The following is a 26,741-nucleotide window of genomic DNA, read 5'->3' as shown; positions in this document are numbered from 1 at the left end:
CACAGCAACTTTTATTACTGAACAATAACAAACCCGAAATAATTCTGCGAACCCCGTCAATATTAATGTTGAAAGACCTATCACTTCATCCCTTCCCCCCCACACACGTGTATGAAAATTATACATGAGATCTTCCTCATTAAACATAAGTATTGGTAAACCAGGAAAGCCTTAGTTAAGATTATCCTCAAATAAAGACCGTATAAATTAAAGAGCATGCCACTGCAGAGTTAAGGACATTTGAACACCTCAGGTCAGTCCCTTTGTGGTGCCATTCTGAGAAGCAGTTTTAATTTTCCATCACATAATCTCTCTATATTCAGTGAGTACGACCTTCATTACTTTTGTGGCTGGTGGTGAGATAAGTTTGGGCAGTGGTCATTTCAGATTACTATTGTTGTCTAGGAAATAAAACTGCAAATCTACAAGCTTACAAATATTTTGGGTCCTTCCATAAAAGAAAATTTCTCAGTTTGAGATTTCTCAGCTATTGCATTTGCATTAAACAATGGAAATACTCTCTAAAAAGCAAACTCTATTATGATAAGGCTAATGTATTTAAAACATAATTCCAGATTAATGAATTCTTTTTTGCCCTGAATTTTTGTAAAAACTGCCATGCACATACCCACTTGTAAATATAATATTTAAACAACTCTTCAGGTGATGTAGAAAATAAAATCTTAATTGCAGAGTTAAAAATATTTAAGTATCATGAAAGCAAGATGAATCCTAGATTTTCATTCAAGAGAATGGAAAATGAAAATGCAGTGAACATTTCTGAATGTTAGTATTCATCCACTCTAGGCCCTGAAGTGAAATGACTGAAAATCTAGGAGGTCCACTGTGCCTTACTACAGTGACTGGCATGTAACGCTCCTTGAGTCAAGGACAATACATAAAATATTACCACACTGCAATTTCAGAATGCACATTGTACGGAAGATTATCTTCTCTGTGGGAACTTGATTTTATATGTTAAATAACCACTCTAAATAAAACGGTCTTTAAATATATGTCTCATTAAAGGCCAGATGATTTAGACAAGAATTAGCTACTTAGACAGTCATATATTTAATTCCCTGAATGAGACTGCATTTAAACACCTACGGTGTAGACATCTCTATTTGAGTCCTTTCCCTCCAGGCTGTCTTCATAGTTAATGCAGATGAAGTCAATGGATAATTCCTAAGGATAATTCATCTAATACTAAAGTAAACATCTGAAGTAGATCAGATGAGTTACTACTAAAATAAATCAGATTAATTAAAGTGCCAGATTCTCCCCATTTACTAACAGGAAGAGTTTACGATTAGTAGCTCAACTGTAGCCATTTGTATCACACATCTAAAACAAGGCGAGGCTGATGCTGCCCCAAGCCTTCACACTCTATCAAAACAAGAAGCGGGTGCTTGGAATGTATGAATGTTTAAACTGATTCTAAAAAAAACCTCCAAAATAGTTAAGATATATGTCACATTAGAAACAACTGAAGAGAAGTACTAGAGCTACGCATAAAGTAAATAAAATCCTCAGTTTCTTGAAATTATCTCCCAGAATTAATAGATTTATTATCATTATGAAATTGCTGACTGGATTATTTAATGCAGAGCAAGCGAGAGACTTCCAAAAGACAGCTGCAAGCTGTAAGATGTGCAGGGATCCAAAGGTTTTAGAAATTCAGAACTAAAATTATTCTACATAATTACATATAAACCATCTCCAAAACTACCTTTAACAGTATCGTGGGAAACAAATACCTTGTTGTAGAAACTGAGCTTTCTCATCTCCACATCAGATTTTGTGCTTGCAGCTAGTACACAGATACAGATTAAAGTCATAATAGGTCTGAATACCAGAAAGAATCACAACCATCACTTGTCACATGTAGTCCCATTAACACTGCAAGTTATGAGCTGCATTTAGGAGTAACTAATTTAATTCATACTCCAAAGAAAGTCTACAGATCTGTTTCCTGTTGCAGGGTTGAAATAAATGAGTCCCTCTTCCTCAGTAACATGTGATTTGCTATATGTACCTTGGAAAAGGGACAGAATTCACATTCATTCATAAACTGACCACGTGGTTCAATAAGAAGATTGCTTTTAAATCCTGTTATCAGAATATATTTTTTAAATAATAAAAGGTTCTATTTACAGTATGGAAGCATAAAACAGAATGGTTCTCAGCATGCTATTATAAAGTTAACTGTAGGGCTCCAAACCAGTCACATAATTGATAGACCTCCTCTAGCCTGGGTTAGTGATGCTTGCAATATATTTTTATTTGATAATGGAAATAACTGTTGAACAAACCATCTTCAAAGCCATAAAGGGTTTTAATACTGCTATTGCACTGAACTTGGATCAGCTTGGATTACGGTTTTCTTTACCAAAATGAAGAATAGGTTAAAGTGTGTGTGTGGGGGGGGGGAGAGATAAAAAAATAAAAAAGCAAAATCTGAGACATGATAATGAAAATGTTTCTAAAACTATGTGTCTGGTACAGTACTCCTTCAGCGTTCATTGTTTTATGCTATAGACAACTATTCATCTTTAAAAAATACAGAGAAGGTTTAAAGCTAGGTAAGGTGGGGAAGTCCAGTTAAAAATCCACACCAACTAAAAATCCAGTTTTTGCTTCTAATGGATTTTCATATTACTGTTCAGTCAACAGTAATATGCAAGTATGCACATAACATATAATAAACATGAGACTGTAAAAAGTATATGACATACTGTGCAAACTTCACGGGTCAAAAAAGGAATGTATATATTGTTACCATTGTATGTTTTGGTTTAAATTCATTAATGGGAAATACCTGTATTTCAAAGCTATGCAATCATTGTAACACAACTGCAAACATTCTTATCCAAGACTAGTGTAAAATGAAGTGAGACCATATTCTGACAGCTTACAGTCCACTTAAACCACTGAGCCTGGTCAACAGGGAGGTAGGGGCTTCTTAAAAGCAATTTGGAGTGGTTAATAAAGGTTCAGTCCATTATTAGAAGAGAGCAGACCCAAGGATGCTTACGGTAAGGTGGAATTTATGACATCTGAGTCTGACCAGTGATGTAGAATTGGAATGCCTTTACCCCATCAAAGCAAAGTAGGTTTTGGAATTGTCTCCCTTATAAAAACAGGTTCTGGTAGGCACTGTGTATTGAAACTCAGAAGACTAGCTGCTTCTCTATTCAGTTCATTGTTGGTAAACTGCCATGAAATAGCTTGTGCAGAAGTGGATTGTTTTCATTCAAGCAAGCATGTTATAATAGTGTATTATGTGTTTTACCACAAGAAAACTTCTCAACACTTTAAGGACAATTTAAAAGTCTTTGTTATCTGACTGTACGTATAGTAAATAAAATTTGCACATATATCAGTGAAATAAAATATTTTCAACTAACTGGAGATAGCTTCTTATGTAATTGAACTTCTTGGTTAGAGTTAAGGTAGATTTGATTTTAAAACTGTAGTTAAAAGATTGCACTGTGCAAAGAAGGATAAGGAAAAATACAGGGTTATAGGTAGTACTTTATAATTATGGTGAACCATATCACTTATCACAACCTAACTTTATTTCTGTGAGTGGACCTTACCCATCTTCCACAAATAATTTTTATGCAAGAAAAAAGAGAAAATAGAAGTAGGTTGGCCAAAGAGTTTTTACCTACTCTAAACCACACAGATGTCGCAGAAGGTCTTTTTGATGAGACACTTAAAAGTAGTCATTTCTTTATGATCTGTATGTCTTGAAAGTACAGATTAACTCGTGTACTTTCAGTAAAAATGAAAATAAAGCAACAGTCAAGCTGCATCCAGCATATATATCTGAACCTACTGTCAGATCAAAACATGTTCTAGCAATGCCTAATTTGGAATACATAACCTTCATGTAGTGATATTAAGTCAGTATATAACAAACTGTAACATGAAAATATTGAGAAAAAAATTGGAAACTAGTAGCCCTTTGAAGGGGTAAGGGAAAATTTCCTTTGGTTTGTTTCTGAACAAATGCATATAAAGTTGTGTTATTGAAGAATACATTTGACACCATAATTAACAAAAAATATCCACAGGGTTTTAAAAAACAGAGAGTGAAAGATGATCTGTGTACACAAGAAAAATTGTGAGAGAAAGGAAATACTTCAGAGAAACTTTCTGTACATAAGACACAATTACCAGCTTTTGTCCTAAATGTAATTTCATAAAAGTTTTCCCCTACATTGTCTAAGGACTGGGTCCTGTTCACTTTGCAGAATGTACTATGTTGATAAAAGATATTAGTACAAGCTAGTCTGCCAGCTACATTCTACAGCACAATTTGGACTTGCTTATCCATGCAGAGCCAAACCATGCTGGAACAGCATTACAGAATCTGCCACCCAGTAAGACAAAGCTCTTCTATTTGCAGCCCCTTTTACAAATTTTTCATTTTGCATAACTTAAACATGTAATTCAACATAATACCATAAATATCTGATTAAATGGAATTTGTGTTGGACTTAACAACTCCACTGCTGAAATTGAGATTATTTTCCCTAGTACAATAATTGTTACAACTATTTCAATTGGGAGAGATACTGCTTTTATATAGTTTCTCTAATAAAGTCAATTCTACAGTATATATGGAAAACTACTTCACAGAAGATTTGAAAGGGGTTATGCAGTATCCATATATATAGCATCTTTTATTTCAAAATTATTTCTTTACTAATAATTATCCAATGATCCCTATATTAACTTCTTAAAGTCACTTCATGAAATTGAGGTTTCAGACTGAAAGCTCTATATGCTACTTACTGTGATCTAGCTTTTCTCTTACTGCTGCTTAAAGCTGAACTCTATTTTTAATTGAGAGGCAATCAGACACAATCAAATGGTGCAGAAAAGGTATACCTATATGGTGCCAAACAAATGTTGTATGGGTATTTATTCTGATTCTGCAAAAACTTTTTATAATTCTCCTAAATCACAAGCTGCACTTGGGCTTCTAGAGTAGTATTTTTTACTGGAAAAATATTTATATGGTCAAAATCAAGCATAAAGCTACATACCAGAAATTGTTATCCCCACTGTATTTGCTACTTGTTAAAAGATGTTTTTATTTAAAAGAAGGCTTAAATCCTTTGTCATGTTCTCTTCCTAGATAACTGTCAAGTGAAGTCACCGATCTACACTCATAATGGCAATGTTTCCTATGGAAACGAATGCATAGTTCGAAATGTAATCCACAGGAGGATCTTGCAGAAAAAATGGATGGCCTCAGATGGGTAAAGCACTTATTTAAATTACACAATAATAGCAGAAGGCATGTGTAAGACCTGTGTCAGTTTTTTTGGCCTCTCATATAATTCTTCTTAAAGAGATCTGAAAATGAGATTACCTTGATTTCCTGAGGCAATGTCAGCCAGCGCAGGCCTGGGAGGTTGTCTAAGAATAAAGCACTGCAGGTATCATAGTGTTGAGCACTGGGGCTGGCATTTGCATTGAGTCTTGCAGGCTGAAGTGCTCGCTGGAAGAACAGGTTGAAAAAATGATCCAAGCGAGAAACATTTTCCACCTGGCAAAAAGCGCTGAACAAACATGAACTCCAAGTTAGAATAACATCAAGAAACTTGTAACTTGTTTATATAACCCTCTGTGCTATAGCAGGCTCTTTACAGCAAAATACTTCATTTGGATTTTTTTTGAACATCCACTGTAAACATGAAAAAAACACTAGGCTAGTATGCAGGACAGTACAAACAGACAAAGAAAAAAGCTGCCTTGCTAAAAGCAGTACAGTATCATAGTAGTGTCTTAGAGTAACTGAAGATGAGACAATGATTAGCTTTCTTCCTGAGAAAGTCCAGCTTGTTTTTTATTTTAATCATTTATTTAACTATTTTTGTTATGTTACAGATCACTGTGATGTAACACTCTTCATGTCTTCTTCAGATGTGGAAAAGCATTCTAATATTCTAAATGGCCCCTTGCATTTGTATCAAAATTAACTATGTTACCTCTCATATTCAAAGCTGCATTTTTTTCAGATGCATTTAAATAGTTGCCAAAAGTTGCTCCTTGTTGTCAAATGACATTAAAAACATCATGAGAAAAAAATAAGGCCTGATATTATGTCAGATTATTCTGTCTAGAACATTTTTCTTTGTTGAACAGCACAAAAGTAATATAAATATTATGATTTTCTCTATGGCATACACACTTTAACCCTGAATTGAATAAAAGCATATGAATAGCCTACCTTGGCAATACTATTTAGATTACAGTCAGACTGAAAGTTTTCTGGATGATTTCCAAACACAGAGGAGGACAGTCACTGTGCCAAATAAAGCTGAGAACTCTAGAGTGTTTATTTTATTAAAAATATAACACTGAGATTTATATGTGTGTTCTACAGACAGTCCTCTAACACAAAGGGTAACATTTGCAGAGTGCTGTTGACATCTAGTGACTTAAGCTATGCGAATGACTTAACATAATCAGGGACAAAACTTTCTGAAGTAACACTCAAAGACAGTTTAAGAGTCTTACTAGTATAAAACAAAGTTGAGAACAACAGAATCCTGTTTTTGCATAACTGTAAGAGAGCATGCAAAAAAATCCATATAAATGTTAAAAATGGATGTTGGCCATCTTCTTGAGTGAGCACCAATGAAAAATAAGTAACTGAAAAGAAAATACTTTAGAAAGAACTCACCTGTCTAAAGAACTGTACATAAATTTTAAGGTCTTCACAATATCTGCAATCATGTTCCTCAGTTGAGAAAGTGGCACACTAAACAAAAATAAAAAAAATGCACACCTGTGTTTATATATGTTTAACTCTATTATGAATGAGCAGAGGCATTTTTCTGAAAACCTGCATTCTTAATTAGTGATACACTGCAAGCAAAAATACTTTATAGGACTGTATAAGAGATTTCCTTTGAGTGACTTGCCCATGATCACACAGAGATCAGTAGTAAAGCTGAAAATAAAATTTCAGGAGTTCTTGCCTCCTAGAACACATAGATATGTAATATTATTGCAGTTATTCAATAATACCTAATCAGGACTTGATTTTATTAAACACTGAAAATTACCAATCTCCAGCTTATATGTATTTCTGAGATCTAATAAGATTAAAGGAATATTTAAAAGATGTGTACAAGGTCAGTCAAAAAAATCAATGAAGACTGAGTGGGATCACAGCCATAGAAAATAGTTATAGTAAAAGGAGTACATCGTAAGCACTCCCTTTCTCACTTTTTCATACGAGAAGAATAGTGCAATTTGAGAACAGTATTTGGTAAAAATGGGAAATAAATTAAAATTAAAAGGAGAAAGAAAAGCATTGTATCTGAAACTCACCTTTCTTCAGGAAGACCGATTACAAGCAACTTGTCAGATTCTTTCCAGTAAACAACTTGAACCAGTTTTTCACATAAGAAAAGGGAGGAACTAGAAGAATTAAGCCATAAGTACTTCTATTAACACTATGAAGTTATAAGAGATGATCATTACGTGCCATAACGATTCCTATGTATTTTATACATGAAGTCTTACGCTCATTTAAAATAACATGTTACCTGAGTGACAAGCATAATCTTGAATTACTATACTATCTCCCTATATAGAAAATAGCTCTACAGAGCTAACAAATCCCAGAAAGATCCAGAGAATTTAATTTTAACACAGAATGGGTTAGAACATGCAACAGAATGAGACCCAATGTTCTAATTATCAGCAAGTCATACCTTCTGGTCAAGAATATTAGATTAAATTTACTGGTTGTTGCTAAACCCTCAAGTCATTTTAAAAGTCTGTAAATACCTCCAACACTAAATTTTTAACAACTCTATAAAGTGAGGAAGGAAATTTGGTTAATGTCCTCAGCTGGGACTAGAGTCTGAATTTATTTGCTGTCTGTGTCACAGACTTCTTCTGTGACTATGAACATGTCACTTACAGAGTCAGTTACTCAGTTCCCCATCTGTAAGATTAGATTGTAATATCTCTCTGACCCCTAGGATTCCTGTGAATGAAAGATAAGTTTATTGGTGCTTCTTAGAAGTTAAGATACTATTATGATGGGAGATTGAAACCGCAAGCAGACTTAATGAGTGTAACATCCTAGAGCTAATGGTTTCACAGACCACAGAATATCTAGCAAGTTATTACAAAAGCATTACTTTCCCCACCGTTCTTTTACGATCTTAAACATGTTAAGTAAGAATGTAAGATACAACTGCTACAAAGTGAAAAAAGCATAACTTGTGTAAGCTTGAAAAAAACAAACAGTTTAATTTTTAGGTTGTTTCCATGATTAAATTGCTTCACTGATTCACTCTAATACTGTAAAATAGACAGTACTGAATAAAGTTTAAATAATGTCATTTCATTAATTATGAAATTCATTAATATTTCAACAGGTCACTAAAAACATTTCACCCTTCACATGTCCTACAGTGCTTTCAAAACAAAACTGGTTATATACTCATAATGCAATTAATTACAAAGAAATAAACACCCCAATCCCAAAACAGTACATGACACATGAGAAGATACAGTAATCAGAATTTACTCTTTTAATAAAGAATGAGAAATAGGAGAGCTAGAGATTCTCTCTTACATTTTTTTAAAGAGAGGGGACAGTCCACTGAGACTCGCAGAAGTATTTTTATATTTTTAGAACTCATCTAAAAATGGGAAATTGAGAACCTTAACAGGAAAGGTGAATTTAAGCTGTCATGGATTTCTGTATCGTCTTTCTGACAATACTGTATATATAGACAATCAACGAACAGGTTGATTTGTTTTCTAGATGTTTTAAAAAAAATCTGGACATGTCCAAAAATGCCTTGATAGGAGAGAATTTCCATTATTAAGTGTTTAAGAGGGGAAAAACATATCTAAGTGCTAATTAATGTGGCACTGCATTAAAATACTGGCATATGTCAAAGATCAAAACCCAGAGTTTGATAGCTGCTGCTAAAAGACACGGTCAGTCTCTATTTGTATTAATCATTAAGATAAGTAACAAGGCTGCAAGTACCTTAGAACTTATAAGGAGATCCATTTACTTTTATAAACTAGAAATTTATAAGCATGCTTAAAGTACAGTGTAAAAACTTCTTAGTCAAAATACCAAGATACGAACAAGTCTAGGGAAAAGAATAAATGAAAAGAAGCAATTACAAACAAATGAAAACAAAAGTAAGTAAACCAGTATTAATTTTCTGGTAAGCAAAAACATTCAAAAGCACTTCATGAACTCCTTACAAGGAGAAATTTATCAGATGAAAACCTAATCTAAACATACTAAACATGCTTTTTGCCTTTTGAGGCATTCCTTACTATTGCCAATGCTGCTCCCTGTTTGTACTGCACTAGTGCCTGTACTCTTCATCCATGGGCTAGAATCCCACTTACATTCAGCTTTCTTTATACCAATCCTGGAGTCATCTGTGACGCATAAGGCAGTGGTGTGGGGATGAAGTCTTGCCCAAGACTCCCAAGAGACGTAAACTGACATTAATTCTGAATGGGATGAAGTGTGAAACTGAAAAATGATACCTGCTATCTCACTTCTAACTATTCCATCAGAAAATCAGCTATCATTAAATATTCAGTACTCCCTTGACATGTCTCCACCACCCTGTACCCTGTTGCAAAAAGCTCAGGAGTCATTTTTATCAGACTTCTTACTAGAATTCTGGTCTGTGGATACAAATATTTTTCTAGCGTTGCAAATTAATTGTGAAATAAAATGAATTCAAAAAGTAATAGACACTCATGAATTTAACTGAATAACATTTTATCTTCTCTTTTCTTTTTTTTAAATTTGAATGAAGTAGCTGTAGAATTTCCAGTCTGCCAGCAGCACCACAGAATCCCAGTTTAGAGTTTAGATAGAGATTTTTTAAGAGATCTAAGGAAGGGATCTAAAATTAATCTCACTAAACTGAAAAATTGAATTGTTGACACCTATAACAAGGAAACCCCCCAAAATCAATACATGTGCACTGTATATCCAGGCGAAGCAGAGCAACTCATGCTGTTCTGGTTAAAACATTACTGCCTAACAGATAATAGTCACTCTTGTTTTGTCTAGAAATAGACACACAATGTATGTGTGTTTTTCTTTACATGGACAAATTCATAAAAGAATAAATACATTTAATTTCAAAATGCTTTTACCTGATAATCTGGGTACCAGTAACAGTTTCCAGGATGTCACACAGTGTGAGAAATATTCCTCTCACACTTTTCAGTTTTTGGGATGCTTCTGATATAGGGTACTGATAAAGAATTTCTTGCTGTAAAGAAATTTCAAGCTGTTAGTTACGCAAAGCACAAAAAAATTGAACACACAAAACAAGCTAACAAAAAATTTTTACTGGCATCATCTTTTTTAAACATGAAAGCTTTTATCATTTAGTTTTGGACTGTACCAAAACTAGTCTGCTTGGGCATACTGGAAAGTTGTAAAACACACAATATTAACTTTTCTGTCTATAGCAAATTAGGACTCATTTTGAATCATTACTATATGGAGAAACATAAACTGACACACAATATGGCCGCTGATTTTTATGGTTTAAATTACATTGTTTTAAATGTTAACAAATCTGATTCCAAGAGATTGGTAATAGTTGTATGGTTATTTCAGTATTTAAGTTGCTATTTAAGGGCCACATTCTCAATCAAACATACAGCTCTTCTAAAATCAATAAATAAGAATATGAAAACTATAATCTCTACATCCCTACCTAATCACTTTACATGTACAGCACAAAATATAACTGAGGTATATACTCAGCTAGTGCATCCATCATTAACAATTTTATCACCAAAACTCTGACCATACATGTTAGCATACGCTTAAAGACATCAGCTTCACAGCAAGAAACTGAAGGTCAGTAAAGATAAATATTTGTGACAAGTATTTTTCTTTTTCTGTCCAGTCCTTTAAAATAATTTTGTTATGTAAGCATTCTCCAAAATTTTATAGTAATTATTTCAGCAACCTTAAGTATATAATAATAAGCAAACAAATGATTCCCCACATTTATTGCTTTCTGAAAAATCATGATGGGCCAGAAATAATGTGGAATATTAAACATATCCAATGTGAAGAGGACATGAAATTATCTTTCTACACAAACAGAAGCAACAGTGAAGTTCCTGACTTTCCTATTTTATGTCGCTAAGCACATGTGGCCAGTGCCAAAATTTGTTAGAAAATTCTCTTTCATCAAGATTAAAAGAATGTAAAGTTCCATTATAGAAGGACCTGGCAACTATACAGAAGGACCTCTGCACTGTTATCCAATTTAATTAGCTCTATTTTTGAATACTCATTAGTAACAAGGATTTTTTTCTCTCAGATCAATCCCTCAGCAGGAAAAATGCCATTTCCTAATTACAGCACTGCAAAGGGCCAGAAACGTCCCGCCCCCGCCATGAACAGGGACCTTTACACAAAGTTCATTTGAGAAATATCTATACACTTTCCCAGGGCAAGAAAAAACAACTGTAACAAAAGGTTGTAGCTGCACCAGATATATATTAATGAGTTGGCATGGTTCAGCACGTACCACCCCACAGAGAGATCAGCTGTCTTCAGAGCAAGTTGAAATGTGCCATTTTATCCAAAGAGTTCATAGGCCAAGGACAATGAAATTAATAAATGAGAAGTAGCTCATTTTTTAAAAGTGTAAAAAACAAACAGCCCCTCCTCCAAAAAAACACAACTCAAAAGCTGACCAGAGCTCTCAAGTATCTGAACTATTGGCTTCTCAACCAATTCCCTTTTCTATTTCAATTTTATTCACTTCTCAGATAATAAGCCTAAATAACACATTTTTTCCCATCAGTGCAGTCTTAACAACAAATGAAATGGCTGAAAGAAATTTTGTCAAAACAGTGCCGACCAGCTAAAAACCTCCTACAGTCTTCACACGCAGTGGACTGACAATAGATGTTTTAAGTTGTATCTTGCATCAGAGTAAAAAGAGACAATGGACTGTGCACAGATGAAAAGACGACTATGAACTCTTAAAGATTGATTCAGAAATGATAAAAACTGGGAGAAATGCTTCAGAAAGTACACAGTCAGTGCCTGTATGAACCAAGCTATCTTAACAGCTACTCAGTAATATCTACTTTACAAGTATACTAAGCACAAGCTTCCAGTAACACTATTACATTGAAGAAATATGAACAGTATTTCTTTTAAAGCATGAGATCACCAAGAAACACCTCAAGTACATAAAGATGTTTTAATGTATGTTGGTACAAATAATATATGTTATAATGTGTACTGTGAACTAAAACATAAAAAAAAAATCAAACTTACTCACTGAAACCATTATTATATGGGGAAAAAAATACCCCCAGCCTAAATTCCTTCTCAGACTGCTTTCCTTTATGTTTCAATAGATAGAGCTTCACATGTCTTAGAGTTTGATGCATCTTAAGAGTTTATTAATTCCATTTTTGGGTGCTAAGGGCTCACAAGTGGGGGAATTAGTAACTAGTCATAGTTGCCATTATTTGCAAGGATGTGATCTGCATACCATGTCTCCTTTGGACAGGCGCAAAGCAGCTTAGTAAAGGATCGTTACGTTTTTATTATGTAAGATGGCATGGATGGATAGCAACTTCAGTATTAATTCGAAGTACTGTAAACTAAATCTGGAACAGTACATCTATGGGATAAATGTCTCTTACAGTTCACTGAATGAAATTAAAGACCACTGCTTCAAAGAAGAAGGCATTCTTTTGTTAATGAATGTTATAAAGAGCTGAATGATGCCAGCAAAGCATACCTCAGCAGTAGAGACTACTTGGGGCTGCATAACTGCCAAGACTTCTCAGGAAACAATTCTCCCATGGTATGAAGGGAAAACAAGTACATTACAATCCCTCTTTTACCTCTGCTCAACAGTCAGGGTTAATCCTGTTTCCTAGGAGAGAGCTGAGAAACAACGGGGCAAGAAACCAGTGATCCATTTACTCTGAAGTGCAGGAACTGCAATTAGTTTAGCACTTACACATCTGCGTATCTCTTTATCTGGCCATAGAGGAGCCAGAGGCTCTGAAATCCATTTTTTAAATATATTTCATAAAGTTTATTTAAGTGACCAGAACAACATTGGACTTAAGTCTACAGCAATTGTCATAGCTGTTCCATGCATCTAAAACAGGAGTCTTGGACAGCGAACTTAGAATTGAAGAAAAAATAACTTTGTAACATAAAAATGAACATCGATGAAACATCTTATGTTTATTTAATTTACAATTAAATGAGCTCTTTTCATTTTTACTATAGGGAAATACAAAAGTGGAAAAATACTGTGATATCATATGTTTTAATGGAAGCAGTGTCAGGGTGAGAAAAAGAGAAAAGAGTGACCTTGCCTAGTTGTGAGACTATAAAAATTTATAAAAGACACTTGTATAAACTAATTTCTACTGAAGGTGCCTCCTATGAAAAAGTGTAAACAGTGCTGGAAGGAGCTGCAAACCAAAGCTTGCAGTGTTAGTATGTAGCTGTAATATATAATGAAACATATATTACCTTAAAATACTAAGTTAAAATGGCATAATTTATATTGCAAAGTCAAGTACTCCAAAGTTACAAAACACCAGATTTATGTTGCCTAAGAAGCCTCAATCGTAACACTTTCATCTGTCCATCTTGTGCTTTGCACAGGACACGCATTTTTAAATACTACTCTTTTTCTGAAAGACAATGTCATGCCATATATGTACAAAAGGGCTGAATTAAAGTTGCACAGGTAGCCATAAATCTCTCATTTCCTAGCTTTCAAGTACTTGACTCTGCAAATCATACAACGTTCTTTAATGCTATCATTATGGCATGTAATTTTCTAGGATCCTCCTCCCAGCCCTGTCTGTAGAAGATAAAACCAAACTCTATTACATGCAGTTGTAATACTTTTTCTCCATTAATCACCATTAGCAGAGCAATACACACTTCTATCAGTTGAATAATAGTATTAACAAGATAAGGATAACATCCCAGAGAAGGGATGAGGCACTGACTGGATCTAATGATTAATTGGTGGGAGGGAAAGCAAAGAATGCATCCTAGCCTATCTTTGTGCTCCACACTCCCTCACTCTTTTCCCAGAGATTGAAAGAACTCCTTCTCTTGAAGGAGATTTTATAAAAGGGGGGAAGAGTCTTTTTCCAAACATGTGTTCCTGAAGAGTCCATTTTGGCCATATGCCATCTTCAGGTCAGGCAAGAGACCAAAACTGAGCCCTCCATACTGTCTGGCACCTTCCATGCATCCTGGGTAGAGTATTTGTAGCTTTATCAACAACATCTACACAAACTTCGAATGGGTTATATATACACTGACAAATTTTTTTTTTGAGGAACACAAAAGGGAAAGAGGAATGGAAACTTTATGGGATAAAGAAAGACTACTTTTGTAGCTTGAGAATGTTGCCCAAGCAAACATCAAAGGTTGGTTGCAAACAGTAGTCATGTGAGAGTTCTCTAAGAAAAGGCACATTATAATTTCAAAATAGGAAGGGCTAGACAGATTAAACACGGAGACTGCCAACAGATCCTACTGGGGAAAATATTTTTTGAGTAGGTGTGTTTCGTACTTCAGGTTTGAGAGAAGCATTGAAAACATCAGAGTAAGCATTAGAGACAATAATGAACTTTTGAATTTCTCTCTACTTTGTCTGTTAACACCTGTAGACTGCTCTTTGTGTCAAGACCTTTAGCAGTGCTGAGGTGAGTTAAAGTTCAATTAGTGTGTCAGCAGTGGTGCTAACTTTTTTTCATACAATTTCAGGCCTTATTTCTGTCAAAATAGACATTTTGCAGACTATGCACTATTCAAAATGATTGGCAAGATTTTTTTTTTTAATCTAAAGGCACAGCATTTGACGTTGTTAGTTGTTACCTTTCATCTTCAGTTGTATTTAGTTAGCCACGTACCTCATCCTTAGATGTTTCAGAATCCAGTTTCAGTGAGAGGAACATGACGATATGAGGCACATTTTGGATAGCCTGTTGAAGGTCCGTACTGTCTTCTCCCCACAGAAGCCGAACTAGATTGTTCATACTTGACTGGGCCCGTTTATACCTTTGCTGAGAGGTTCCTTCTGGCTCGAAGATCGATGTTTCAAATGTAAGTTTCACCTATTAAGATAACTAGTTATTGAGAAAATAAGGCTGTACTTAAATCACTTTTGAATATTAGATGAAACAGATAAAAAGATAGTCTGAGCCCTACAGGAGAAAATTTTCTTAGCTTTTTTAATGGCAAAGTTCTCTGCCATACCAACAGATTTTTTAAGCTTACCTTTGAGACATAAGCATTCAAAATTTCCTGCTGTTTTGAAGAAAGACAGTTATATAATCCGTGTTACACAACGTTCCATTACTAAGGGCAAAGCCAGCTATTGCATGCTTTATGAACCATGGGAGTAAGCATTTGGCCTGGTATGTTTTTATACTTGTTTCTTAAGGTTTTGAAAATGAAAAAATATACTTACTGGTCTGAGTTTGTTTGAACACAGAACCTATCACCACACAATATTTAACTTTCAAAATGTTAACCCTTTCATAACTGTATATCCTCAAGGCTCTTTCATGAACACTTCTTTGCTATTATTTTGAGCATATTAAGATTGACAAGTACATTAGCACAGAAAAAATCAATTTACATAAGATTGCAAAAGTCACTTTTCTGTAAAAAAATTTTTATCACTTAGTAACAATTCTTTATTCAACCTGCAAAAATTTTCATTTTTCCTCATTGTGTTAATTTTTTTTAAATTGTGAAGTCAGTAAATAAGAGTTTTGTCAACACGATATTTAACAATTATATACTACCAGCAAGAAGTATAAATATTTGTTGTTTACGTCACTTGGTGTACTATGTCTTTAGAAGAATAATCAAAGCGCTAAAAACATAACTTCTTAAATTTAGATGATTAAGCTTACTTTGTCAAAAAATTACACAAGGTTTACTGTTCTTAATTTCCCAAATAAAGTAAAAACAACTTTAGTTTTAGGATAAGTATACATTCACTGGAATCACCAGCAACATAAAATCTAGGCTTGGTCTGGAAGTATATTTTGCAATTCACTTTAAAAACCTCCTTTTTATGAGCCACTGGCTTACAAAAATGATTTGTCTTAGCAGTGATGAAATTGAAGAATAAAATTTTTGTTGTGAATGAACACTAAGCGTAAAAGAAAGATACACAAGAAATATTTAGTTCTTGACTGAGCATAAAATCGTAGTTTCCAAGGAGAATAAAGTGTTTTATTTTCTTGGAAAATACCTGAATTTTCATCACCCTCCCAAGAGACTAAAGATAGAGCTATTTGAACTAACCAGACACACTCTCGATTCCCTCTTTCATATGTTTGTACTCAAGAGTGTTTGTCTGCTTTAAAGTATCCTTAAAATGCCTGTTGACTGGGGAGCTCTAAACATAATACATCACACCAAAGTCAGTGACGGTTTAGGGTAATGACTGGTGCAAGGAAAAAAACATTACATTTTCCCAGTGGCAATACATTTGAAAAACCTGAGGAGAAATTTAAATATAGAGAGGTATTTGTATTTTCATGATTGTGTGTATGTGTATACACACATGTAACGACAGGAGAGCTGGCAAGAAATAGTGATGCTTTAGAACAGCCAGTGCCTGTCAGACTAGGTCAGAGAAGCTGCAGTCATCAACTCTTCCAACTACAACCATTTATGTCACTGGCTGCCTTCTTCCCATCCCAGTCTACTCCCTCCAACACTTGACGTTAATCTTTTCCTCTCCTATTTTGGCTGCTGTGAGCTTTTTTCTCTTTTCTCTCCCCATTCTTTAGAACAGCACTACATCCAGTCCTGCTCTCCTGCCATGTGCTACTGCTTTCTTCTCTGACTGCAACTCTTAGCTCCCTCACTCTCTCCTCATTTCCGTTTCGATTCATTACACTGCATGCATATTAGCAGTACTCAAGGAGCAGAAACATTGAGCTAAAAAGCAGTGGCTTCTTAAGACCCAGTAATGTGACCGTTCAGAGTTGTATGGATGCATTTTTCCTTCTCTGGCATTCTGTAACTCAGTTCTCTTTCTTGTGTCACTCCATCTGCATATATTTCAGAGGATTTTTCCTCATACTCTGTTTAACTTCTTGTAGATTTCCTAAAGGCTCAATAGTTATTTCGCTTAACTTCTACTACATCTTCTCTTGGACACTTATTCACAACACTTAGGCTACAGTTCCTACACTAATGACACACAGGTGTTATTTCTTGCTGTAGTCTCTCTTTTAGTCTCTCAAGTTAAAAAAATCTCAGTCTGTCTTGTCTTTCAGACACATCCTTATGGCCCTCTAGGCAAGAGCTCAAACTATATCGGGCTCGCAGAATTTTAACCCTCCCTCCACCCCCAGGCTCCCCTGCTGTCTGCTACATCACCGTGGACAACATCACATCTCCCACATCTGAAGGCACTGTTCTGAGAAAGGTTTCTCCACAATCTGACTTCCAGTCCCTTTCCAGATCTTCTCAATTCTCTCCAAGAGCTTGACTGCTTGTGTTTCCTTATACTCTCATCCAAGTTCTTATCTACTTCTTGCCTTTGAAAAAATGACTGTGGAAAAGGCAATCTAGGCTAGAAACTGTTGTAATAGGACATGACCAAGATACTACATTTCTTTTTATTTAGAGAAGAAATAAATCTTAGTCCTGAGCAGTGCACAGAATCTGGTTAAATGTGTGATTATTCAAGAACCATTTTTTAAATACTGACTATGAAATCTTTCACAACTTTGATTCCAATTGTCTTAAAGAAAATTAGCTCAACCCACAGCAGAAATCAGAAAAGGAAAGGAAATCATTACAAAATGAAGAATGGGAAAAGGACAGAAAATATTAGTACGCTACTCTAAATACACAGTATGCACACATCCTCAGTGCTTAGAGTAGTTCTCAAAAAGACTTTAATCAAAGTACAGGAGAGTACAGATGAAGGTGACAAATAATAACAGAAAACTATGAGGTACATAGATGGGAATTTTTCAGCTTAAGAAGGAGATGACAGAAGTGGAACAAGACAGAGCTCTCCAACAGCACAGAATAATATCAAGACATGGACAGTTCATTATTTCTCATAGCCCAGGAACCTGGGGGTGCTAAACACACTTCTTAGTTTTAAAAACAATAAAAATGAACCCAGCACATAAATCAGTTATTTATAATATCATTGATATGTGACATTGTGGACATCAAAGGAATTTTAAGAACAAGATTGAAAAAAAGAGACAATACAAACCTGTAAGTGATCCAGCAAGTCCCTAACTGCTGACTGCTGGAAGTTGGGAAAGTATCATGGAAAGGTCACTCTGTATTTGACTTGTTTCTTAATACTCTTTCCTTAAACATTTGCCAGTGTAAGAAATGGAATACATTGCTGATGTACCTTTGGTCTGACCCAGAAAGGCATGTTTTCTGCTTGTTTATCCGTAAGAAAGCTATATGTTTAAGAATATGGCTTTTATTATACGTAGAGCTGGTGGTATTGCCTGCATGTTAAGATTGCCTGCCACTTTCTGAGTTGCTGTTTTCCATATGCTTATGATTTACCAAACTGCAACTCAAAATTTCAGGCTGAAATTTCTGATTCTGGATGTCTGCCTCAGGCTGAATACTTTTGGAAAGTTTCAACTAAAACATTTCTGCAACTTTCAAATATTACGTAAAAGAAAAGTATATTCTTTTGTCTACATCTTCCCCTTTTTACTCTGTCTCCTCTGTCTTGTGGGGCTAGGAAACAACTCAGAAGTTTTGCTGCTTCCAAGCCTGGCTTTTAAGAACAGGAATAGCCTGGCTGAATAGGAGAGCTATAACATCAGTGCTGTCAGTCACAGGCAGCACAGAAAGACATTTTAACTCTTCTATAATAATAGCAGTAACAATGATGATGATGAAGTACCTTTTTTCAACCTTAAATTACAAAAACAAGTTAGGGGGAAGCCTGTAAGCAATACTAGTTTCTATAAGGTTTACCAGCTTCCTTAAGAACTTTGGCTACAAAGCTCACTAAAAACATCAATTACATTAGCTTTTTTAATGTTTACAAATTACCTGATTAAAAGAGATCACAGAAGGAGAAAAGCCTCTTTTCTTTTTGTATTAACCCTGTGAGACTCAGATAAATTGTCATCTACGTATTTTAAATAACTTCATGGGATGCATAGAAATAGTCAACTATGCTGAATTAAAATAAAGCACTAAATTTATTTAAGTCTATATGAATGCATGTCCTGATCCTTTTCTAAACACCATTAAGAAAAAAGTAGTAAGGTCCAGTCTCATGAATATTCATATGAACAAAGCTAGAAAAGAAACAGTGAACACAATGGCAGTGATCCGCATCAAATTAGGTAGTAACTGCTTTGATTACAGACACGTAAAATCGTACAGACTGTAAAACATACTAACTTAAGCACTGGTTGAGGGTATGCTTTGGCTTGCCACATTCAATGACTGCTACAGAACTTTGAAACAAGATGTCTAATGCTTTAGTCAGAATTCAGACTTTATTTTATTAGGTGAGGTGCAGGCATCCAAGTAGAAACAGTTCTGCCATGGAAAAAAAAAAACAAACTGATGTAGGATTTGGACTAGTATTGCTCAGTAAATGCACTAAACTAGTCCTTATATACCTAGACGCTAGTTTACCTAAATTTGAGTAAGAAAAAAATCTAGAAACAAAATATTATGATGAGAAGTATTATGCCACATGTTGGGACTGAAAGAAGCTAGATAGTTTATTTTTGAAATTATTTCCAGTAATTTTTAACATTTAATTAAGAAAAGCAGTAACATAGTTTCTTAATAAAATAACTCATAACTACATTAGAAGTGCTTGGACTGCATCTTTTTTTGGTCAATAGATTTTGCAACATATGGTGAATGAGAATACATTAACTACTCTGCTTTTGTAACAAGCTATCTTTATTACTAAATCTCAGAAACAACAAATCTCTGTTTCTCCAGCAGCATGAACGCAGTGTTCTACACTGCAAAAACCCTGAACTATATATTTAAATTCTCCACTGCTCTATTTCAGTAATCACTCTTTTGGCTTGACTGAAACTGCACAGTAACTGAGGAATAATTGCACTTTAATAAAAGGTTTTGGAAAACCAACATGAGCAACAGTTATACATTTCAAGTAATCACTGTCTACTTGACAGATTTACTGTCAATGTAAATGTTAATGTTGCATTAAAAGTAGCTACTACAAGAAGGGTTGCATTGGATTTATCAACAAGCAATACATATACTCTAATCTAGCAAGGATACAATTAAGTAAACTATATCATCTCTGCTGTTTTGATCATTCTGTATTTATTAATAGTTACAGCAACTCCATATTTGGTCGAAGACAGGCAAGACAAGGCTTTTCTACCATGGAGTTCTGCCAATACCTGACCACAACTCTGGTAGCTTAGTCAAGCTTCATAGTGTCAAATATCTTGGAAAGCTTCCTAAACTGACATATTAGTACTCTATCTTACTGCAGTTGCAGATGTAGTTCTATAGGCACTTACACTAAGTTGTAAACAGAAGCATGCTTATCAAAACTTAAAATTTCCATTTTTTTTTAAACGCCTGGACCATAAAACTTTTTTGCTATTATCACCCTATGTATTATGCCACTAGAACGTTCAGGTTCCAGATGCTCTGAAGAAACTTATTCATTTTACAGAAAATGTTTATTAGTAAAAGCTGGATAAAATATTGAAGGATTTGTCTAATTTCTACCCTATATTCTACAAAAAGAAAAACTAGCTGGGAGTCACAGACATACTGTAATATACACTATAATTTTAACCTGCTTCATCTCAGATCAACTTGCAACTTTTACCTTGCCTCTCAGGAGATGGATTTAAGCAAAAGAACTTAAAATACTTAATTTTACACTACTAACACCCTAGGTAATTAACATTCTCCCCTTCTAATTCTTTATACATTTGTATGTTTTGATAGCTCCAAAAATATGTGCTATTTAAATTTTCAGAAGTGGTGCAAATTGTTCCCATCTGTTTCAGTATGACTGGTTATTAAAGCAGCAAATAGTATTTCATTACAAGTTAAAGCAATAAGATGGTCAGATATAGTTACCAAAGAGGAACTAACTGTTGCAGAAGTGTAGCTACTTACCCCTAAAGAAAAACTGGGATAGGGAATGAAATTAATTGTTGTTTGATAATATTTTTAAACTTTTTTAACATAAATAGATTTAAAGTGAAATATAAAATTATAATAAGCTATAAAGAAGACTAAAGATACCATAACCTATCAAAATAATAAAATTAAAATAATAAATCAAAGCAATATGTTTGCAGTGAAAGTTTCTTAAAAAAAGAAAATCGAACATTGAACTATGAAAAATCATTGCTGAAGGAGTTGAAGTAGCAGATTATGGAAGACAATCAACAGTACCTTCCAGCTGAAGGAAGGCTCTTCTGCAGAAAGAGATTTCTGTGTATTAGTACATTCAACTGAACAGTTAATTTGAGAAATAAATGCTGTCTTGAAATAGTTTTTCCCCAGGAACCACCTGACAAAATTATTATTCAGCTAAAAGAGAGGATGAATATAGTGGGTTTGAGGGGAAGACATTCTTCATTGGGTCAGTATTTTTTTTAATATCATTTTTTGTTATTGCCTTCTATCAGTTTTGATCACTATTCAGTTTTGAAAGATCTTAAAAGTATTTACTCTAAAGGCTCTTAAATACCTAAGTATGTATTTTTTCTATTTAAATATGAAATGCTATCAAATTCTCCATTTAAGGGTTCTTAAAGATACTTAATAGCACTACTTGTGAATTCGGACAATTTCTTTTTACTCACCTTTGATTTGTGGTTCTCTTTTATATGGACAAAGAGATAATTGTTTTATGTAAATATTTACATAGCTATAATTACCATTAAGAACACAGTAATTTACAAAAAAGCCATTCAGACATTCTTTGATGCTTCCTCTATCATACACATTTCCAAAGTAGGAGAAAATAGCACTTGCCTCATTATTCATCCATTCTACATCAGTACTACTCTCCAGTTCACATTTTTTTAAACTAGACACCAACATTTTGTCTCATACATTCTGTTGTCAGATCAGACATCCCCATCCCTGTTACTCACAAGGAGCAAGGCAGCACAACATTACATACCTTGTCCTTCATTTGCTGAGATCATGGTGTTGAAAGTAACAATTCTCAAAGCAACCATATTAGCCAACTTTTCATGCAACTATAATTACTGTAGGTAAAAAGTTTATGTGTGTCAAAAAGGAGTTACTTCCCTGTACTCAACAAGAAATAATCTTGATGCAAATGGTAACATAATAAAATTGTGTTCTGAGCAACAAAAGTAATGAAATTTGATTTTCTGTATGTACTAGTTCTCATATAGAAATTCAAATAACCAGAATCCTGCAAATGTAGAATACTCTCTGACACCCACAGTGGCCAAAAAATGTCAGGTGCTATGGTTAGTCTAAACCTACATGCATGCTGACTCTTGTACAATTTCACATCTGCTTTCTGACTTGGGCTGAATGACAGAAAGAATATGTAACAGCTCAACTGTGTCCTATATCCCCCAATGGGGCATTGGTTTGAGTTTCGTATTTGCACCTACCTACCCATTTTCACAAAATTTACCAGAATTAAATTCTTTGGCATTTCTACTCTCTTTCAAATTTTACTGTAGTCAACCAACATCTTCAAAAATTAAGATGGGGAAGTTTCAAGGAAAAGACTACCTAAGATTTGTTTTCTAAGGAAAGTAGGACAGAAACATAGTATTCATTTCTACAGAGGGCATTTGGAATAAATTTTGAACTACTGTACCTGCATAGGGCCTGGAATGCAAGACAAAACCCTTTCTATGTTTTCAGAATTCACATCAACATCATTTACAGCAACTAGAACATCTCCTGGAGGTAAAACAGACAAAAACATAAGAAAGTGAGAGGCTATTACACATGCAATACAAAAGTGACAGTTTTCTTTTAAAACTGAATATGGCATTCAAACAATCTTAAATGACTTTTAATTACATTTAAGTAGATGGTGTCTACATGCAACATTTATTATGTTAGAAACATTAGTCTATCACCTCAAAGCTCTTAAGCCCTTACTGCCACTCTTGTATCATTTTACAAAGATAATGGTCAAAGCCTTTCCTCTTCCATCCAGGCTTGTATCACTCTTGTTACTTGATCGAAAAAGCCTCGCAACTTCATCCAATCAAGTATGTCCAAGACCTATTTCTTTTTCCTCCCAAATCACCTCTGCTCACTTGCCAATCCTCCACTGGCACCTCTGTTGATATAAACACTGCTGCTTCCAAAAGCTCTCCAAAATTCAGTCTTCTTGTACTCAGTTTTCAAGTTCTAGCCCATTAGCTCCAGCAGAGGTTTCTAGTGTTGGCTGAGCCTAACTGTGGGAAAACTCCTGCCAAAACGGGCAATGTCATCCCTTCGCTGCTCTCTCAACCGGTCCTGGCACTTGTCAGACACCTTAATAACTCAGCTCAGATCACTAAACTGGCAGAAAAACATTTGTTCTTTTGGTGGGTAGTTTTTGTAATCCAAATGCTCACTCAAATGAGCACTGGAGTTAGCAAAAGGGAAGCAGTGGGACTGCACAGGGTGGTAGCTAATAGTTAGTTTGGCTGGTCATCCTGCAAAACCTCACTTATCCTAACTCCTCTTTTATCACAGCTACCTCATTTCACCCCTACACCTCCTCTGTCTTTCGAGCCACATAAGGATTTAGTGCTTTCTCCTCTTTTCTATGCCCTGCCTACTTCTGTGGCGGCTTAGTCAGCCCTCTTTGTGCTTTTATCTGCCAATTCTTCTTGCTTAATGTCATCCTGTGTTTTATAAAACTGATTCTTTTCCTATTACTGGGTATCTAAATATAAAACAGGATCTCAGAGAAAGCCTTTAACTGCAAATGGAAAAGGTTTAAAAAATTAAAGGCAGTTGTGAAAGCAAACAGAACTGAATTACAGGTTACAAACTTAAAATCCACATTCAAGTTAAACGTGGAAAAAAAGAACTGGAATTTCTATCTCAAGCAAGGGAAAATATTCTCGAGAAGTATCCCAGTAATAATAAGCTGATAATCTCTGCCCCCTCCCCCTCAAAAGCACAGAAAGTTTAAGCATGGAGTGTGTAAGAAGAATAAAAAAAAGGAGAGGGATCAATGAAGAAAACCGAGAAATTAGAAAGTGTAAAGCTAAAAAAAGAATATCAAAAGATGTAACTGCTTAGACCTGGCAAAGGAATAAAAAGTAAAAATATAAGATTTTTGGCCATACATATACAAAAAGAAAAAAAAAAGGAAAAAAAAGTATTAGTGGTAATAGCAGTAAGAAAAAGTTGGAGACTAAAAATATTTGGGGTATGTTAAAGGGAGACTAAATCAACCAGATTTGATTACTTAAATTGGTAATTTGGCACATTTAAGGTGAGTTTTTAGGCTGCATCTAAATTAGAACTGAGGCTGCCACTAAAATGATGGTTCCTCACTGTTTCTCTGATGCCAACTCCCAAAGCTGGATGCACTTTTGAGTACAAAAGAAACTCTGTATCACAGAGGAAGAAATGAGTAAATATTACTGAAATAACAGAAAAGTAATGAAATTTAATGGTATACTTATTAGAAAGAAGCAAAGTAACACAAAATGTGAAAAAGATGTGTAATCCTTAGATGAATTAGTTTCATTTCCTTTGAATTTCATTTGAATTAATTTCCTTTGAATGCAGGTAAGCATTAGTAGGACCTGACAGGATCTCATCCAGAATATTGTTTACAATTCCATTCACTTATGTTCAGTAAAAATTAAATCAAACTGGATCGCATACGTAGAAGTAATACTGCAATGACCATAGAAGACAGAAAACCTGTTTATGCTGGTTATAGATCCGGTGAGTATAGGCTAGGTACAAATACAGCCAGAATACGAAGTTCCATATTCTCAAAGCAGAGAATTTCTGAAAAGGTTTCCAGTAAAGCTAGCTGGGGCAAAATATTTAAGATGAAGCTACCTAAATTTATGAAAAGAACTGTATGAAATGACTGCCAGTGATACCAGGATATGGGACTTGATGGTTCATTAAGTCCTTTCCAGACCCCAAATATTCAACTTCAGAGGAACAAAATGGGCCTTATTTTCTACTTGTTTTTTTCAGTGTCACTTTCAATTGTCTCTGCTTTATATCCTACACTGTGAAAAGCTTGATCAGTTTATAGTTTGCTCACTTGAGTTTTCTGTCTGTAGAAAGGAATGTAAAAGGAAAGAAATCAATTTCTCATTTAAGTTTGAAAGTGACTTGATCCCAAGGTCATTCTTGTTCCTTACAGGAGTGAAATAAAAATACCAAGTGCTACCCTCGAAGAGCAAATTGAAAAGCAAGTCCAGTTTTGCTTGAGCTGCACAAAGACTACCTTAAATACCTCTACATCCTCTCCAATATTATTAACATTAGTGTTTAGAAGAGTGTGATGCATAGGTACTATGAGGCACTTAATGAACAAGTGAAAGAAAGTAAAAGGGATTGATGGAACTATTCGGTTTTCTTTCGAACTAAGTACCTTTCTAAGGAAATGAAGCTTCTGCAATTGTACTATCAATAACTTTGATCTGATTACTAAATTTCAGTCAAAGCTGGCAGAGAAGGCATCAGTCATCATCAATACCACAAGTTCTTTTAATCAGCTGCTGGCGAGAGAACCCTTGCTCCCCCCATGCCCCAAGTAAAACTGCACTCTGCACTCATTATCTGTTCTGTTTGGGCTCCAGGCCACTGGAGACAGACACTTATTTCCTCTGTTCCCAGATTTTTCTCTGTCTCTCTCTGTCTCTCTGTCTCTCTCTCTCTGCCATCAGAAGGCAGTATTACAGCAGTATTCAACTATATCTGCAATAGAGGAATCCTCAGCCAGGTAGTAGCAGCAATTCTCTTTGCTCTTTCAAATGGTGTAAGCAAATCAGAAAAATGACATGGATTCATAGCAAACATGCACGTTAGTATAGCTGCATCTTGAGGCTTTACTTGCCAATAAAATTGTGCTTAAATGCAGAAATGAAGCATTGAGTAACTCCTAGGTTCAGTGCATATTCCAAGTTTCCTAGGGAGAAGACTTGCTCAGCTCAAACAAATGGTGATGGTAATGACATGTCCATGCCAAAGAGCAGTAGAATCTGTGGTTCTAAGGCCGCTCCAATTCCTCTGAATCTACTGAAGACTGCACTTTGTTACCCAATAGAAACTGAAAGTTGAAAAGGATTTTGACAATCTGTCGCTATTTCTACCTTCCACCTTGTGGTTAAATGCCACCAAATACAATTGGAATTATTCCCAGCTACTAGAATGATGGTTCAGAATGGGTGCAAGCCACAATCAAGGCTAAGGGGAGAAAGGACTTTTCTCTTAAATAACTAGCAGTAAGGAAAATCAAAAAGAACCTGAACAGAATGCAAACAAGGTTCTTCTTTAATAAACTAGGGCAACCACAACTTGCTTTTTGCATTAAAGCAAAATTCATTCTAACTCTTATTTATAGCAAACCCAAAAAGAGGTAAGTTTTATTATATGGTCAAAATCTATTCATTCCTTGGAAGGAATTAAATTGGTTGTTTTTCTATTTCAAGTAATA

At 34.8% G+C, this 26,741-nt stretch overlaps 1 protein-coding gene across 2 annotated transcripts in view; it reads right to left on the bottom strand.

The window, feature by feature from the left end:
- The window catches only part of INTU (inturned planar cell polarity protein), a 58,604-nt gene that overhangs the window by 14,196 nt on the left and 17,667 nt on the right, over positions 1-26,741 (bottom strand). For both annotated transcript variants that reach the window (XM_026122453.2, XM_026122451.2), the window contains exons 3-8: positions 22,923-23,008; positions 14,977-15,180; positions 10,189-10,307; positions 7,360-7,449; positions 6,707-6,784; positions 5,390-5,579 (exon numbers count right to left, since the gene is read on the bottom strand). In XM_026122453.2, coding sequence (XP_025978238.1) covers positions 5,390-5,579; positions 6,707-6,784; positions 7,360-7,449; positions 10,189-10,307; positions 14,977-15,180; positions 22,923-23,008 — 767 coding nt within the window. The remainder of the gene's footprint in view (positions 1-5,389; positions 5,580-6,706; positions 6,785-7,359; positions 7,450-10,188; positions 10,308-14,976; positions 15,181-22,922; positions 23,009-26,741) is intronic.

This window comes from Dromaius novaehollandiae, chromosome 4 (assembly GCF_036370855.1).
Source record: "Dromaius novaehollandiae isolate bDroNov1 chromosome 4, bDroNov1.hap1, whole genome shotgun sequence".
NCBI lineage: Eukaryota > Metazoa > Chordata > Aves > Casuariiformes > Dromaiidae > Dromaius > Dromaius novaehollandiae.
This window is presented reverse-complemented; position numbering and strand designations above follow the sequence as displayed.